Source organism: Caenorhabditis elegans, chromosome III (genome assembly GCF_000002985.6).
Source record: "Caenorhabditis elegans chromosome III".
Taxonomy (NCBI): domain Eukaryota; kingdom Metazoa; phylum Nematoda; class Chromadorea; order Rhabditida; family Rhabditidae; genus Caenorhabditis; species Caenorhabditis elegans.
The window spans coordinates 6,703,329-6,718,385 of NC_003281.10; the positions used below are offsets into that span (position 1 = coordinate 6,703,329).

At 37.4% G+C, this 15,057-nt stretch overlaps 5 protein-coding genes across 8 annotated transcripts in view; 4 read left to right on the forward strand and 1 right to left on the reverse strand.

The window, feature by feature from the left end:
* rbf-1 (Rabphilin-1) overlaps positions 1-670 on the forward strand; it is a gene marked incomplete at both ends in the record, with an annotated part of 28,239 nt that extends 27,569 nt beyond the window's left edge. For 3 of the 4 annotated variants that reach the window (NM_001379772.1, NM_001027396.5, NM_001027395.5), the window contains one exon: positions 337-452. In NM_001379772.1, the coding sequence (NP_001367825.1) occupies positions 337-452 (116 nt within the window). Of the gene's footprint in view, positions 1-336 lie in introns of all 4 variants that reach the window. The other variant, NM_001392126.1, reaches the window with a different exon arrangement.
* Positions 660-6,772, reverse strand: isw-1 (Chromatin-remodeling complex ATPase chain isw-1). Its single transcript, NM_001392127.1, has 11 exons — positions 6,604-6,772; positions 6,370-6,508; positions 6,131-6,320; positions 6,008-6,086; positions 5,780-5,959; positions 5,374-5,730; positions 4,245-5,321; positions 4,027-4,197; positions 1,581-1,754; positions 1,112-1,528; positions 660-1,064 (listed from the first exon to the last, which is right to left on the reverse strand). The coding sequence occupies exons 1-11, from the start codon at positions 6,670-6,672 to the stop codon at positions 888-890; spliced, it is 3,030 nt and encodes a 1,009-aa protein (NP_001379931.1). The 5' UTR covers positions 6,673-6,772; the 3' UTR covers positions 660-887.
* On the forward strand, positions 2,487-3,870 carry F37A4.6 (uncharacterized protein; the record flags this gene model as incomplete). The annotated part of the gene is made up of 5 exons (NM_066068.1): positions 2,487-2,672; positions 2,718-2,910; positions 2,989-3,266; positions 3,312-3,440; positions 3,487-3,870. The coding sequence occupies 5 exons, from the start codon at positions 2,487-2,489 to the stop codon at positions 3,868-3,870; spliced, it is 1,170 nt and encodes a 389-aa protein (NP_498469.1).
* Positions 6,773-8,540: 1,768 nt separating the features above from the next.
* F37A4.5 (Mov34/MPN/PAD-1 family protein) lies at positions 8,541-9,863 on the forward strand. The gene is made up of 4 exons (NM_066069.4): positions 8,541-8,698; positions 8,745-8,987; positions 9,102-9,660; positions 9,706-9,863. Exons 1-4 carry the CDS (start codon positions 8,616-8,618, stop codon positions 9,778-9,780), a joined length of 960 nt encoding a protein of 319 aa, NP_498470.1. The 5' UTR covers positions 8,541-8,615; the 3' UTR covers positions 9,781-9,863.
* A 374-nt stretch (positions 9,864-10,237) lies between these two features.
* F37A4.4 (Ankyrin repeat-containing protein F37A4.4) lies at positions 10,238-14,697 on the forward strand. Its single transcript, NM_066070.5, has 10 exons — positions 10,238-10,272; positions 10,323-10,449; positions 10,534-12,727; positions 13,069-13,249; positions 13,305-13,419; positions 13,469-13,693; positions 13,819-13,919; positions 13,963-14,278; positions 14,324-14,463; positions 14,511-14,697. Exons 2-10 carry the CDS (start codon positions 10,377-10,379, stop codon positions 14,655-14,657), a joined length of 3,492 nt encoding a protein of 1,163 aa, NP_498471.1. The 5' UTR covers positions 10,238-10,272; positions 10,323-10,376; the 3' UTR covers positions 14,658-14,697.
* Positions 14,698-15,057: the final 360 nt, after the last annotated feature.

Consider the following 15,057-nt stretch of genomic DNA (forward strand, 5'->3'; position numbering starts at 1 on the left):
GGACAGTATGGGAACATAAAATTCTGAGAATGCGTATTGTGCAACATATTTGACGCGCAAAATATCTCGTAGCGAAAACCACAGTAACTATTTAAATTACTACTGTAGCGCATGTGCCGGTTTACGGGCTCGATTATCGAAAAGATTCAAAGCGCTACAGTATCAATATAACGAATTACTGTAGTTTTCGTTACGAGATATTCTCAGAAATTTGTGTTCCCGTACTATTGTTGAATGGTGTGACGTCACACTTGTCAAAAATAAAATTCTCGCAAAGTCTGGAAGTGAAATAGCAGATTTGACGGATTTACATTCCATGTATTTGCCAATTTTCAGGTGGAATTTTACTTTCCACGTCGGCAAAGGACGAACGTGGCCGTCAATGGATAAAATGTATCGAAAATCCGGGAACTTTGGTTGAAGCATGGCATCGACTTGAATTGGATTCGTAGTTATTGATTTTCTTTTTTTTTTTAATTTTTATTTCAAGATTTTCATGGTTTGGTGTTTTACAGGTTTCCACTGGTACTTTGAATAAACATTTGGTAGATTTCATTTTCATTTCCTGCTATTTTTATCTTGTTTTTCCCAGTCTCTACATTTCCTCCCCCATCCCCGTTTCAAACATTTCGTTGAAGTTTTCTTTTTGGTGAATGAAATTTTTTCAAGACTCCGAGTTTATTTGAGTAATTTACAATCATTAATAAGATATAAAAAGAAGATACGGTGAATAAATAGCATAGGTAGGTGTGCTTAGAAATACTCAAATAGAAATGAGGAGATAAGATGAGAGATGAGATGATTTAGCAGTAATCAAAGGGAGGATAGAGATCGACATTAATCAAGCAATGAATGGAGAAGGAGATAAAAAGAATATATGAATGTAATTATTTAGGAGTAGCTTTGACTTTCTTAGCAGTTGGAGTTCCACTACTCTTTGACAGGTCCTTAGCGACAGATTTCTTCTTATCGGCAGCGGTCACGATGACAGGCTTTGACTCCACAACTTCTCCCATTTCACGTTCTATCAAAGTAATAAGAGTATTGCAACGGCGTTGAAGCTCCTGAAAAAATAAGTTTCTAAATATAAATCTCAATTGAATGTACCTACCATTGCTGTACGACTCTTCAGGAACCAATCAAATCTGAATTGTGGTGCCATGCGAACAGACTGACGCAGCTCTTCGAACACATTTTCCTTATCATGTCCCAATCGATGAGTCTCACAAACCAGGAATCGATCCTCTTCTTCGGTGTACGTTTTTCCTTTATTTGTACCATAGGAAATACGCAACTGTTGAAACGGAGCCTTGTACTTTGCTATTTTAGCGTCAAGCGCCTTCTTCACAGCATATTTTCGTTGAATTCGTGCCTCGCCCTTCTCAATTTGACTGAGCACTTTTTCAGAGTCCTGAAGCTCTTCGATACGTTCCCAGAAAACTTTAGCGTAAGATTGAATCTCTTCAAGTGGACGTTCCATTTCCTTCGCGATACTCTCCAAATCTTCACGACCATACTTTTCATTTCCCTGGAAATAGGATAATAATTTTAAAACTTTTCACTGAAAATTATAAACTTACTCTAACAAACTGTTGGAACTCGCGTTTTGTCCAGTCTGTGACAGACTGAGTCAAAAGCTCAGCTTTTTCTTCTTGTTCCTTGTCAGTCAATGGTCGAGCATTGTTTATCAGTTTCTGCTCCTCGGCCTGTCGTTTTTCAGCCTCTTTCGGTGGAACATCCTTCGGTCTTTCAGCCTTAAATTAATTTTATAATTAAATTTTCAAGTAATTTAATCTATACGATATTTTTGTAGAGCGCTCCTATTAAACTACGTATTATGCATCTTATGATTAATAACTTATTATATTCTTAGATTTCTTGATTTGCCACATGGGATACACATTTTAGGAGAGAATACCAAACGTGTCGTCAACTTCTAAGTAGCTCCGCCCATACAAAATCTCTTCTAAATCGGCTTTTCTTTTTATCTTTTGCGTATTGGCATGCACATTCATTTCAATTTTATAAAACACCACCAAATTTCAAATGGAAAGCTCTGATGCTCAACTGAGTAATTCTGAAGAGATTGTGACAACTTCAGAAGACGACCCGGATTTTGGGAGCACTGAGAGCCCTAATAAGTTGTTCCTACTTGGATATATACCGCATGCAAAACATAATCCGTAAGTTCTATGTCAGAAAATTTCTTGAAAATTGTTAAAAGTACAGAACATTGAAAACAATCACCAATGATTTGCTATCGCATTATTACATTTCATGGAATTCTTCTACATGGACAGATTGTACGTAGGTTTCATTAATATAGCTCTAAAATAACATTTCCAGCTAACGGTGAATCGTGTCGTTCGAAAAACTTGATTGCTAATGCTGATGCACTTGTATTCTTCATAAATGAACAAACTCTTCGCAATAAAAACTGCCTTCTAACCTTACAATATGCTTGGAATCTCAGTCTTCCTATAATGATGCTCCGCCCACCAATGACGAAATTAGTTATTTCGAATAGAGAATCTCATCGGGAATGCGAGCAAGTTCTCCAAATTGGAGAATGTGCGATTGTTCGGAGCTCAAGTGGAGAACCTTGGCAACTACTAAATAATGGAAACTCGGATTCCATAGATTATGCTCTACTTCAAGATATTCTCTACGAGGTAACTCACTCAAATTATTGGAAATAATTTGGATATAATATTTAGGGGTACCGTTTGTCAACTATATACAATATCAAATCACACACAAAGTCAATGAAACGATTAAGGAGAAAGCTTGCTTCTATATTTTCGAATTCAAACTTTCTGCTACCTCTTTCGAAAGATGGCTCATCATCTTCTTCTCAACCTCATTTTTATTTATCACCGTCTAACAGCTCACTCTTCGACGCACGAAAATGTAAGCTTATTTCAAGAGAATTTGGTTCAGAAGACGGAAAATACGGATAATCTACATAAACCATGTGAATTTTTTCAGCGTCCAGATCACGGGGAGCCGTCATCAAGTCTCCATCAACAATAAATATAGAGAAGAATCGTCACAGCTCAAATTCTGGCGAAAATCAAAAAATGCGTCTAAATCTGTCGATGAGCACGGGAAATCTGTGTAGAGCAGGTGTTGTACGTACTCCATATCCTACATCAAAGCAGTTACATTTTGACAATGACGACGGAGATGAAGAAGATGATACAGATGATGAGGGAGAAGCTGACTTAGTTAGTATCAAAACGCGTTCGGGGAGACGAAATGTATTAGTAAGCTGTTTGTAGAGAAAACATAGATTATTCACTAATATTTAGAAGAGCCCGCCGCCTCCAGAACGAATTCCAAGTTCGATGGGCGCCAGTGATGCTGAAGAAATAGACATAAAAAGCCATATGAAACCACTCTCAGTTAAAATTCCAGCCAACATATTCAAAACACCAACGGTAACTGATCAATGAACTCGATTAAGAATTCTTAAATTCTTTTCAGCTAGATATTCCCGTTGACGATGACGCAGAAATTGACGCTGATGTGTTTCCTCTTCCACCACCCACTCCAGTTAATTTAAAGCATGGATTATTCTCGATTCCGTCGGGCCGTAATTCTGAATCTGCTCGATCACGTCAAACTAAAAGAAGTCCGTTTGGATCAGTAACTAGTCGTACATCATCTCTTGATCGTCGCATGAGCTTGAGCTGTTTGGAAGACACGTCTAATTATCAAAAGACGCAATATTTGGTTTTCCCTTTGAGAACCTCAAGCAAAAAACCGTATTTGTTGAAATTCCCTGAAGACATGCAAGAAGAAGACGAAAAACACAATGGAAGTGTTTGGGGTAGTGATACTAGTTTGGAAGAAGAAATAAAGGTATGATATGCTACCCTACCTAATTAAACATTAAATTAAATTTACAGCTTGCCGGAAAAATCAACGCTGGAATTATTGTCGACTACATGGATGATTCACCAATCGTCTCGCCAGCGCCATATTTAGGAGATTTAACAAAATTTTCTTGAAATATAAACTAACCACATATCCGATTGTCTTGCGATAATGATAAATCTCTTTGTCCAAAAGTTCAAATAGACGACGAGGATAGAATTGGAAATCAAAAACTTGTGGGAGCTTCGGACGAGGCGCCTTGGATTGTTTTTCAGTTGGATTTCCAGCTCGCATTGCTTCCTTGTAGTAAAGATCTACCTGAAAAAAACTTTTTTTGAAACTAAGAAACCTTCAAAATTTCAAACCTGATAATTGGCCTTTCGTTCTCTCTTTGGTGGTTCAATCCAGAAATGACCCATTCCGTCGGCTTGCTTTGCTTTATAATTTTCACCTTCGAACTGATATACTGTGAATTTAGCGTTATCCTCGAACGTCATGTTACGAAGATTGTTCTCATCAATCTTGCCCATTTTCTCATTCAATTCAGCAGTCTTTACTTCAGCTTTTTCAAGAATTGTATCAATATCGTCATCACTAATTGTTGAATCCTTGGCAGCAAAGACTTGTTCGGCTCCGTGTCTGATCATGCTGATCATATCACCCTTTCCAAGAGTTTTCTGGGCTTCCGACATACGACCTTGTTGAATAACTATATTGTCAAGGCGAAGCTTGGCTTCAGCCTTTTCGATAATTCTTTCATCGACTGTATTCTCTGTGATCAGTCGGAACACACGAACTTGTTTCTTTTGACCGATACGATGAGCTCTGTCCATTGCCTGAAGATCTGATTGTGGATTCCAATCAGAGTCGTAGATGATCACAACGTCAGCGGTAGCCAAGTTGATTCCAAGACCTCCAGCGCGAGTAGTAAGCATGAAAATGAACTTTTTCGAGTCTGGAGCGTTGTATGCCTCAATTGCGTTAGATCGATCCTCGTGAGGAGTTGATCCATCCAGACGGCAGTACTCATAATGACGCCACCAGCAAAAATCTTCAAGTAAATCGAGCATTCGGGAGAACTGAGAGAAGATAAGAACTCGAGATCCTTGTTCTTTAAACTTCATTAGCAATTTATCGAGAACAACCATCTTTCCAGAATTATCGACAAGATGTTGATCTGTGGTGAAGGGTGGTCCCGGTTCAGCACCGTCGAAGAGATAAGGATGGTTGACACATTTTCGGAGATGCATAAGAATATTCATAAGCCTAGCCTTCTCGACTTTACCGGCTCCATTGATAATATCGATATCTTTCATGAGAACCTTCGTGTACCATTCTCTTTGCATTTTCGATAATCCAACATACACTTTCACTTCTTTCTTTGGTAACAAAGATTTCTCAACATCAGACTTGATACGACGAAGAAGGAATGGTTGAAGAACCTGAAATTATTAATTTAATAATACGAACATCAGGCAATAACGATATAAAAACCTTATGAAGCCGTTGCACCAGATCAGTATTTCCGCTCATTGCATCATTAGAAAACCAGGAATCAAAATCATCAGAAGAGGTGAAAATGTCAGGCAGCAAGAAATTCAAAAGAGCCCACAGCTCGTGCAAGTTGTTCTGCAGTGGAGTTCCTGTTATCAACAATCGATTCTCAGAGTTGAGTTCTCGAACTGTTTCAGAAAGTTTGCTTTTCTCATTCTTGATACGATGTGCTTCATCAATAATGATATATCTCCAATTCAACTTTTTCAATTGAGTTTTGACCTTCAGCATCATTTCATAGGTTGTGCAGCAAACATCGAATTTTTGTGGAAGAATAACATCGCGCAGAACTTGATTCTGAAAAAGCGAGTTTTAAACCTCAGTTTTTAAATTAGAAAAAACTAACTCTCGCTGCTTCATCTCCAATCAGAACAACCGCATTAATCGATGGGCACCACTTTTTGAACTCGTTAGCCCAGTTCTGAAGAGTGGATTTTGGAACAATGACAAGATGTGGAGACGCCTTGTTTTTGTAATGTTTCATGTATCCTATCATAGAAATCGTTTGGAGTGTTTTTCCGAGTCCCTGAAAAAATTACAATTATTATTCATTGGAATAAATTATAAGAGATACCATTTCGTCAGCTAAAATTCCATTGATTTTATTATGTTGAAGGGATGCGAGCCAGTTGAGTCCACGAACTTGGTAATCTCTGGAATTTTTTTTTGATGCATTATTTCATAACATTTTTTATACCTCATTTCTCCATTCTCGATGTAAAACGGACTTTTGTCGAAAATCACCAAATCATCACTTTTAATAGCATCGGCCACCATTTCTTCATCTTCTTCTTGCTCAGTTTTTCTGTGTCGATGATCTCCGTCTATTCCGTTTTTCTTCGAGGGGCGTCCACGCTTTTTGGTGTCAACTGGGGCTCCAGTTGCTACTGAAAACTTTCTTTATAAGATTTTTGCGGCTTAAACATGGACCAATACATTTCGCATCTCCAGATGATAAACAATGTGAGAAGTTTTCCGTTTTTTGTAACAATCTTTCAAATCTCTTGAAGGAATCGGCGGCGTCGGACGATTCCGGTTCATCGTCCACTTCCATTGAGGGATCGTTCCCGGAAGACTGAAACGTAGAATGTAATGTATTGTTTTATGTGAAGAATGTAAAAAATATCTTTAATAAAACGCAAAACCTATGTACATCAAAAAATTATTTACCTCCGGGATGTTGGAATCGGTGTCCATAGGCTCGTCATTTATTTCGTTCGAAGACTCGTGAACCGACATTTTCTGTGACAATCACCAATTAACAACTGTACAAATTACCTCGGGCGTTTACAGGTTTGATAAAGAAAACATTTATAATCGAACAAACCGATAATTCTAACAAAAACGTGTGAAAAAGGTAACCAGCGCGCGAAAATGAGGCAACCAGAAATTGAACAGCATTTTCGCGGTTCTCAGTGGATACGCAGACACGGCGACGCGCAAATACACAGAAAACTAATAAATGCGCGCGAATTTTAAAAATAGATGCTTGCCGGATTTCTACAGTAATCAGTTTAAAGAACTCATTGAAAAGTTTTATTCGAGAATAAAAAGTTGTACAAAAACAAGCTGTTTCTTTATGCTGACCCCGTATTTCAAATCTATGAGAAAAAGAAGGATGCTTTGAATTGTAAATCGATAAATCAGAAAGTCAATCGATAAATGTCAGCCCCTCACTTAATTCGCAGAAGAACAATATTTACAAATTCAAAAATGGCTGCCACACTTCGTCAACGATGTTTCCATCGGCTTCCACTATTTTGCGCCTTATTATCTGTTATGCTCAGTGAGCATAACAGATAATAATAACAGATAATAATAAGCATTGCTCACCGCATTTTTATCCTATGACATTTTTGAATTAAAGAAAATTGTTCCAACATATCTAATTCCGATATACTTTCTACTTCATTTTGTTCCTTTTTACATTCCACACTGCCTTGTTCATTTTGGATTGACAAAAATTAGACAAAAACCATGGAAGTTTATCGCAAGTCACGTGGGAGCAGTAATTGTAAATTTAGTAATTATTTTTGTGGTGGTGAGCACAACTTTTTATAAATCTGTGAGTCAGAATAATTGTTTTGTTTGATATACATCCCTAGAAAGCGTTTGAACCTTCAACAAGGCTATATGTCGATTTACGCAGGCTGTGTACTCCTCGAGGAGAAGTTATACTTTTTGTTGAGAATTTGTGGTCTAAACTCCTCATTTTCACTACTTTTGAGAATTCTTTTTGAGTTTTGAATTAAAATCATAATTTATTTCTTAATTATAGTGCGGTAAGCCAAAAATCAAAGTACCCTATTATAGTTTCATGCACTTTTCAGAAGGGTTTTGCCTAAAGTTCTTAAAATCTACACATGGCCGTCTTCGACGCTTTTTACGGCCATTCATTTTCAAACGAGAGAGAATTTGGAAGCTTGTGACCTACTATCAATAATTATTTTCAGATCTACCTGCTTTGTACCTTGTATCCATTATCAATACTCTCCTACACTACAGCTTTGGGAATTCTCCAGCCTCATCATAACCTCCAACTCTCAGTTTCAACAGATAGGCGTTTTTCTAATTCATTGGCCTTCTCGAAATCAACTCTAATTACTGCGTTCTACACGTTTCTCGTCATATTCATTTTCTTCTTTCCTATGAAAGTATTTGAAAATCCAAACCAACAAAAGTTGAGAGAAATTACATTAATTCTTCTAGAACTTTTGAACTTTTCTCTTATTGTTATGACCTATAATACTTTGATTATCATGTCAGTGAATGTACTCACATTCGTTGGAAAGCATGTGGTCACTGGAGTAGACTGTGTAAGTCTTAAGACTAGTCTTCTTGTTAAGCTAGATGACGGGAAGTGGATTGGAGACGTTGGGATCTTGGAACGATGTTGATTTGTTTATTTTTTTTAATAATTGTTACTTGCTTTGTTTTTTTGTAAAATAAATTAACTGAAAATTCTCCTGTGTAAGAATTTCATGCTTCTCAAAAACACAACAAAAAACATTTCACGCGGAAAATAGTTCTCGCGTGACCTTTGCCACACACTCTTCCGACCCACGTCATCCACGTGGCAACGCCGAGACTTCTTCCGAAACTCTTTTATTAACATATTCTGCTTCGCATGTTGCTTTCGATTTTTTTGTTCGTGCTCAATAGAATAGAAATTTCTGAAAAAAATGGATCGTCTTATCCGTTCGTTGTTGATGAATCAGAACAAGCAGGCAACTGATAAACTTGATCATCCGGACACTTCTGAAACGTAAGTTTAAATTTTTTATGGATTCCAGAATTTGTTGAAATTTCAGAGTGAACATTTCCTCGTTGGCTTTGCTGAAAATGCTGCGCCATGCTCGTTCTGGAATCCCGTTGGAGGTGATGGGTCTGATGCTCGGAGACTTTGTGGACGACTACACTATCAATGTTACGGACGTTTTTGCAATGCCGCAGAGTGGAACCAGTGTGACCGTGGAATCGGTGGATCCTGTGTATCAGACAAAGCATATGGACTTGCTGAAATTGGTTGGAAGAACTGAAAATGTTGTTGGATGGTGAGTAAAGGGGACCCAAGAATATAGGCAATCTTTTAGAATCTACGACGCAGCAGATATAGTTTTCAGTTTTTATAATCAAAGCCTCTATTGAAATTATATAACAACTTTCAGGTACCATTCGCATCCAGGATTCGGATGCTGGCTATCTTCTGTGGACGTAAACACTCAACAGTCTTTCGAAGCTCTCCATCCCCGTGCTGTTGCAGTTGTCGTTGATCCGATTCAGAGTGTGAAGGGGAAAGTTATGCTGGACGCATTCCGATCTGTAAACCCACTCAACTTGCAAATTCGTCCTCTCGCTCCAACTGCTGAACCACGACAGACTACTTCCAATCTTGGACATCTCACTAAGCCATCGCTAATCTCTGTTGTTCATGGTCTTGGCACCAAGTACTATTCGTTGAATGTCGCCTATCGCATGGGGTCGAATGAGCAGAAGATGTTGATGTGTTTGAATAAGAAGAGTTGGTATGATCAATTGAATATGTCAACTTACTCGGAGCTTGAGAAGAAGCAGGAGGAGAAGTTCAAGAGCATCAACAAACTGATTGCAGTCTTCAATAAGGATATTGACGAAGTTAAGGAGAAACCAATTGCAGATAAGAAAGGAAAGACTCAAGAAGAAGTCAAAAAGTTTGGAAAAATCAATGCAAAACAGCAATTGCAAATGGTAAAAATCGAATAAACGTACAGTGAAAAAATGTTTTAATTTCAGATCACTTCTAGCCTTCTCAACGATTCCCTCTGCCATCAGCTTACTGCAATGATCAACGCAAAATCAATGACATGAACTAGCAACAATTTAAATTGTGTTTCTGAATGACGTTCTTCCCATTTCCATATCACATTCAAATCAATAAATAGAATCATTGTACAGATCTTATCTGACTGCCCTCCTCATCTGCCTACTTACTACCTATTTTCTCGATTCAGCTGAATTTCGGTGTTCCATGTTCGCCCAGTACAGATATTAATTGTATAGTTTGTTGGCAGTGCAATTACACATTTGAAGAACCTGTTTGTGTGGTAGGCAGGTAGGCATACGTAGCCTTGACGGAAGTCAGGAATTTTTGTGCCTACTGCAAAGAATGGGCACTTTCATAGATAAAGTTCTTATCAAAAACAAAACATAAAACCCGTGAAAAATATAGAACTTCCTTCCGAGGTTACCATTTACGTGTTCCAATAACCTACTAACCTTGTTCTCTTGTTTTTGCTACATTTAGACTTCACAATCAATTCAGATTTTCAACAGCTTCACAGAAAGCATCCGAGGAGATCCGTAAGTTATACCAAACCAGTTTCAGCATGATTTGGCAAAATGTGCTTCAGTGTCGGTATTCAAAGTGAGACGTGTACTAGGAAGGAAATAAATAAGAGATTCGCATGAAGCTTTGTCACGCTATATTTTCAACTTTTGTTGTATTCTTTGTGGCTAGTGGAGCCGGAGAAAAACAAGGTAAATTGAAAATTTCTGATTGATTCACAAGAAAATGTCATATTCCTGGACTCTCACATGAAACTTATGTTAATTACTATTCAGGCGAATCTCAACTTCAACAAATCTACGATGAGTTATCCATTCTGTCTCGTGTAACCAACGCAATAGCTCTACAGGCTGCAGCTCTATCCAAAACTGTCAAAATCCGTGAAGTGATCACCGAGCTTCTGAAAGTTGATAATGGTAACTTCTCAAACTTGTTGAGCCTAGATCCTGCACATCTTGTCAAAAACCTTGACGAGCTTCACAAGAAAAGCCTTCAAGCTGTGAGTGGTTCCAATGAACAGTTACAACAGGATCTCAAAGAAATGATAGCGATGAATGGACTATTGGCAGCTGTAGAGTCTGAAAATTACACTGAAAAAGCAACAGTGAATTCTCTGATTGTTCTGAAAAAGGTTGATGAGAAGATGGAAATTTGTGATGAAAGTTTGATCACAATTATGTTCAATATTTCTCAGGCAATGAGTGGAGTTCCATTTGCTGAATCTGACGAGATGAAAATTTTCTCGTCAATGAAAACTATGAAAAAGGCGTTTTATAAATGCATTTCCAAGTTTCCAGCATTTATGCAAAAACTATATGAATACAACTATCCGTTATCTGGTTTCCTGGAACTCAATGACACAATGAATACAATTAAAGCATTGAATGAATTGGACATTGCAAACAAAATTCCTAACATGCTGCAAAAGTTCAAAACTCCATTTTTGAATATTTTGGCTGTGGGGGACCACAGGAACAAAGGAAATACTGGAAAACTGTTACAATCTGCAATAACACTTTTCAAAAAAACAGTTTACTCGAATAGTTCAACACGCTTATTTCTGACTGCTGGATTCCCGGAGAGTGGAGACATGAAACGTGTGGCAAAGGATCTTACAAGTGATTGGTTCAAAAAGAAAGTCTCGCGAGGAAAAAGCACAGCGGAACTGGAGACTGCTCTAAAGCCTTTTAATCAATTTGCTGAGAGTATGGCTCATGTGTTTAAAAGTTGGAACAATTTTCGAGATGATTTTCAAACGGATTCGGCTCTTTTGGCAACTATCCCCGATTTGTTGTCCCAAATCGACGATTACGACCGAAATGTGGATAAAAAAAAGTTTTTGGAGAATTTTGAGGCGACATTTCGAACTTGTTTCAAAAATTACAAGAATGCTCTTGACCAGGGTGAAGAAACCAAATTTCTGAAAAACTTTTCCGCCGTGTATCTGTTGGTTCGGTCTGTTCAGGCAGTAGAACAATGGGCATCTGAGATATCGACTATGTTTGATGAAAAAGCAATGGATGTGTACTTTGAAGAGCTCGAAAAACTAACACCTTCAAATATTAAGGAACAAGTTGAGAAAATCACAAACTTCGACGATTTTTTGAAAATCATCAACAAATTTACAATGCTCAAGTCCCTTCAAACGCAATACGAATCTGCCTACAAAACTAGCAATTCGAGTGAACTTTCTCTTTCAAAAATAATCACTGATGCTGGACTAGTGGACACATCAAAGTGCCTTGAGAAAGATAAATTAGATTCTTCAAAACTTTTGAAAATGCTTCAATTCATGCAACACATGATGCAACTAGATATTGATTATTCAACTTTGAAGGCTAATCTCGATAACTTTTTTGAATTGAAGAAGAAAATGTTGGAGACTGAGAAATTAGTGAAAGGATTTACTTCAAGAAGTGCTCGAGCTGCATCCAATTCAGGAAGCCCGGTTCTCAAAATCAAGGACTCACAGAAGCACGCGGATCATTTGGGAAATGGCTTGCTAGCTATTAAAAAAATGATAATTTCTTTGAAGGAAAAGGCCACAATTTTAAAGTCAACGATGTTTAATGCAAAAGCCAACCAGGAAATAAGAGAGAAGAATCCTATCGACTATATCAAAGAGTTCTGGACAAATCCTGGCCCAAGCATTGAAAAACTTGTATCTGACTTGGAAAAACTGGAACAATCTTCAAAATCCTATCGTAAAGCTGATTTGCTAACTATCCGGAAAGTGTTTGAAGATGGCTCCAAGATTGTTGGAATTCCCGAAGTGTTCTCATATATTGACAGTCAGTTTGAGAAAAAAGGTAGTCAATATTCAAATGAACGGAAGATTACACAAGCGCTGAGCACGTTGGATTTGAATTTTGCATCACACAAAGGAGCGTTGAGTGCAGCGTCGTTGAGTGTGGACAACTTGAAATTGTATTTTGATGATTTGTTCGGATTGACTCCCAAAGTTTCTGTGTGAGTATTTGATTTTGAGTATTTGATTTTGTTGGGAGTTTCTGTTTTGATAAATAACAACATAAGTTTTCTAGTGCAACTTTAGCTGGACGAATATCCGGACTTACTATTTATTGTATTTTTATATTAGCATGGCTGCAATACACATTTTTAGACAATTTTTAGACAATTAATCGCTACAATATGCAATCATTTCAACTTTTTCGTAACTTAGCGAAAGATTATTCCATAAAAAAGAATTCAAGACTAATTGAGGGATCGTATCAAAAAATATATACAGTTATAGTTGCTTGTGGATTAGGAAAAAATATTTCCATAATTTTGGAATATCGATTTTTCAGGCAATCCGAATCCACCTCTCCAATCGTTGTTGTTCTTATTTGTGTTGCAATTGTCCTTGTTTTGGTTATTCTAGCCATAGTTGGCTATGGATTTACATCAAATGGAAGGAATCAATACATTAATCTCTACTTGTACTACTTTGGAAAAACTTCGGATTATGAGAAGCGATGGAGATACTCGGTAAAATTTTGAAACAATCTTTCTAAATGCATTGATTTTATATCTGTATTTATAGTTATTTATGGACCGAGTTGATGGGAAGAATGTCTTGATAGATTCTGTACGTGAAATCAATGCGACTAACTTGCTCAAAGCTGTGAAAAGGGGCGCCTATATCAATGTGTGCAACAGTATGTTATTCTTATTTTTATTTGTATACAATAATAATTTTTATTTCAGAGTATGGAAACACAGCTCTCCATGTTGCCACCAGAAGAGGCTATCAAAATCTTGTAGAGATCCTCATCAAACACGGGGCTGATCGTTCATTCTTGAATCCACAGAATAAGACGGCTGAACAGATGATTCCGGTTAACTATCAGGAAACACACAAAGAGAAGATTGAACGATTCAAAAGTATTGAGTCTATTTACAATAAGTATCGAAAGAAGAAGTTTAAGCTTTGTAGGTTTTGGTTATTTTCGTATATAGAGTTGGTAGTGAAGGTGACGCCTTGACCACATGCAACGTCTATTTCAGATGCATGTACCGCCTGTATATATATTTTCAGAATGTGTAAACATTTTCAGGTGTTCCCGAGAAGTTTCCCGTTAGTTCGTTCCATATTTACATTGAAGATAGGACTGATGATAATGTGACCAATGAGTTTACGACAAAGTTTCAATCGATTGTGAGATTTTTCTTGCAAACTTCAAAAATATAAAAACTTTCAGACCTCCGACGAAGCAATGATCACCACCACTCATGTTGTCGTGAAAACTACTGAAGACGGAATCCTCGAAACGGATGATTTGAACCTTTTAATTTGGATCTTCCACGGATCAATAATTGTTAGGGATACGTGGATGGTTGATTGCCTCAGAGACGAAAAGTTGATTGAAAAAGACTGTGACTATCTTGTCGAAAAAGTGAAATACAAGGGAATCATCTACGATACAGTAACCCAATGGTCCAATGCAATGGCAAAAGCAACTACTCCATTCTTGTACGGTGTTCATGTGGCTCTCTGTATGAAAAATTGCCCATATTGTGAGTAGAATTTAGGTTATCAATATTTAATTTAAATACATTCAGTGGCAAGTCTGACTGCAATCATCCAAGGCCAAGGAGGAACTATGCTGGATAAGTTCCCTGACAAAGATGCCTTTAACAAAGGATCCCATCCCTACCTTCACAAAAATCTTGGACCGATCTTTCTTCTTCACGATGGAACTGTTGGTTTTCCAGATTTAAAATGTTTTCAATTCGTTTCCTGTTTCAGGGCGACTTGGATCTCTACAGATCTGACCCAGACAAAATGTTCACCCTTTTCACCGAGCAACAGTTTATGGATCTGCTGTTCAAACGGGAAATCAATAAAGATACAAATCCGAAGATTATTCCAGTGCTTGTCGACGAAGAAGATTGATAATTGATTGAATGTAGAATGAATATTTAGTTGAAGGAATATTATGTAGAATGGTTTTCAGATATTTGAAATATGGTTGGCATTTTAAATTTGAAATACTCAAGTTGAATATATTAACTAGATTCGAGAAATCGGAATATTGTTCTTCATAATTAAAATGAGACTGTACTCATGTCCTACACAGTAATCACATCTTCAGGCAGCATCCGGGTTTTGTTTTTAATGGATTTCATGACAAATATCTTCTGATTCCTGAATGAAAGGCGCGAAGAGGCAGGTTAAAGGCGCCTCATCACGCCTCGACCTGGTGGAATTTTTATTTCAGATGGTTTGGGAAAATAGAAAACGTTTTCGTAATCTTTATTTCATTTCGGTTTGCTGCTTTCACTCACGAAAGCAA

Bases quoted from the DNA above. Each gene is read 5' to 3' on its own strand.
- isw-1 (NM_001392127.1), bottom strand. From the start codon at position 6,672: ATGTCGGTTCACGAGTCTTCGAACGAAATAAATGACGAGCCTATGGAC. The intron at 5,322-5,373 runs GTTTTTATATCG...TAATAATTTCAG, and splicing joins TGGTGCAACGGCTTCATAAG to GTTCTTCAACCATTCCTTCT. The intron at 1,755-4,026 runs GTTAGTTTATAT...AATTAATTTAAG, and splicing joins GCAAGACAATCGGATATGTG to GCTGAAAGACCGAAGGATGT.
- F37A4.5 (NM_066069.4), top strand. From the start codon at position 8,616: ATGGATCGTCTTATCCGTTCGTTGTTGATGAATCAGAACAAGCAGGCA. The intron at 8,699-8,744 runs GTAAGTTTAAAT...TTGAAATTTCAG, and splicing joins CATCCGGACACTTCTGAAAC to AGTGAACATTTCCTCGTTGG. The intron at 9,661-9,705 runs GTAAAAATCGAA...TTTTAATTTCAG, and splicing joins CAAAACAGCAATTGCAAATG to ATCACTTCTAGCCTTCTCAA.
- F37A4.4 (NM_066070.5), top strand. From the start codon at position 10,377: ATGAAGCTTTGTCACGCTATATTTTCAACTTTTGTTGTATTCTTTGTG. The intron at 13,420-13,468 runs GTATGTTATTCT...TTTTTATTTCAG, and splicing joins CTATATCAATGTGTGCAACA to AGTATGGAAACACAGCTCTC. The intron at 14,464-14,510 runs GTTGGTTTTCCA...TTCCTGTTTCAG, and splicing joins TTCTTCTTCACGATGGAACT to GGCGACTTGGATCTCTACAG.